The sequence below is a fragment of the Limulus polyphemus genome, unplaced genomic scaffold (assembly GCF_000517525.1).
Source record: "Limulus polyphemus unplaced genomic scaffold, Limulus_polyphemus-2.1.2 Scaffold2903, whole genome shotgun sequence".
Classification (NCBI taxonomy): domain Eukaryota; kingdom Metazoa; phylum Arthropoda; class Merostomata; order Xiphosura; family Limulidae; genus Limulus; species Limulus polyphemus.
Genome location: NW_013668513.1, coordinates 36,294 through 37,395, shown reverse-complemented (window position 1 = coordinate 37,395; position 1,102 = coordinate 36,294). Strand labels below are relative to the sequence as shown.

Sequence of the window (1,102 nt, the reverse complement as noted above, 5' to 3'; positions counted from 1 at the left end):
GTGAAAAATATACATTTCAGTGTAAACAGCAAATTAACCTACGGACAAAGGAGGAGACGTGAAAAGCTTACCACGAACCGATAAATCTACATTGCGAGCGTGAGGAGATAAATTAGGTGAATTGGACCAAATATAGAAAGACACATATATTTACATGGGTATCACTAAATGATTAAAAACACTTTGTTGTTGTTGTTGTTTTTCAAAAAAGTTACAGTGAATGTTGTTTTTTTTTAATCATGCGCATTCTGTAGCTCCATACTTTTGAGTAAGCTTAAGTCTTGAATGTTGTTGAAAATGGTTTTATGAATAGAGTGGATCTTGGCGGCGTCTACATCCTTCTTCAGCTCTTCCATGTCTCGCTTCAACTTGGCCCGCCTGTTTTGGAACCACGTGATCACCTGGGCGTTCGTTAGGCCTAACGACTGCGCGATTTCATCTCTGTCAGCGGGAGACAGATATTTTTGGTACAAGAATCTCTTCTCCAGCTCGAAGATTTGGTGATTAGTAAATGCCGTTCGGGACTTTCGTTTTTTCTTTGGTTGCTGTCGAGTAGTGAACAAGTTAAGATGATCACGGCTTCCGTCTGAAAAAGAAAACAAAAGAATAACGTGATGAATCATTTTGCTATTAGAAAGAACAACTTAACTTTTCAAATGTCACTGGAATTTTGAGGCAACCGTTATCTTAAGGACCGTCCATAAATAAAGGAGTCCTGTTGCTGTATAAAGGGACTGTTTATAAAATAAATGTGTATAAAACTTTTTTTTTTATGAATTTCCACTTTGCAATAGATAAGAGTCAGACACAGGAGTGAGGACCGAATATAATTATATATATATGAGTTAGTTCTAACCTAGAAAAACGCAGCCAATATTAAATGGATTGTAATGCTGTGTGTGGAAAAAAAAAATGTAGCTTTCTAGCTGGAGTACCGGTCCCCTGGACGGAAGTTATGTAAATTAATGATTAATGACAGGTTATCTTGGGACATGAAAAGTTGCTCCTCTTATATGTAGTTGTAAAAAAAAAAAAACCGCCCAAAAAACTGGAAAAACCCAAAAGGGAAATCCGAAGTTTTTAAGTTACCCCGGGGTGGCCC

The 1,102-nt window shown here is 37.3% G+C and overlaps 1 protein-coding gene across 1 annotated transcript in view; it reads right to left on the bottom strand.

The window, feature by feature from the left end:
* Positions 1-233: 233 nt before the first annotated feature.
* Positions 234-1,102, bottom strand: part of LOC106468179 (transcription factor LBX1-like) — a 22,020-nt gene continuing 21,151 nt past the window's right edge. Inside the window, exon 2 of the mRNA XM_013928590.1 lies at positions 234-586. Coding sequence (XP_013784044.1) covers positions 234-586 — 353 coding nt within the window. The remainder of the gene's footprint in view (positions 587-1,102) is intronic.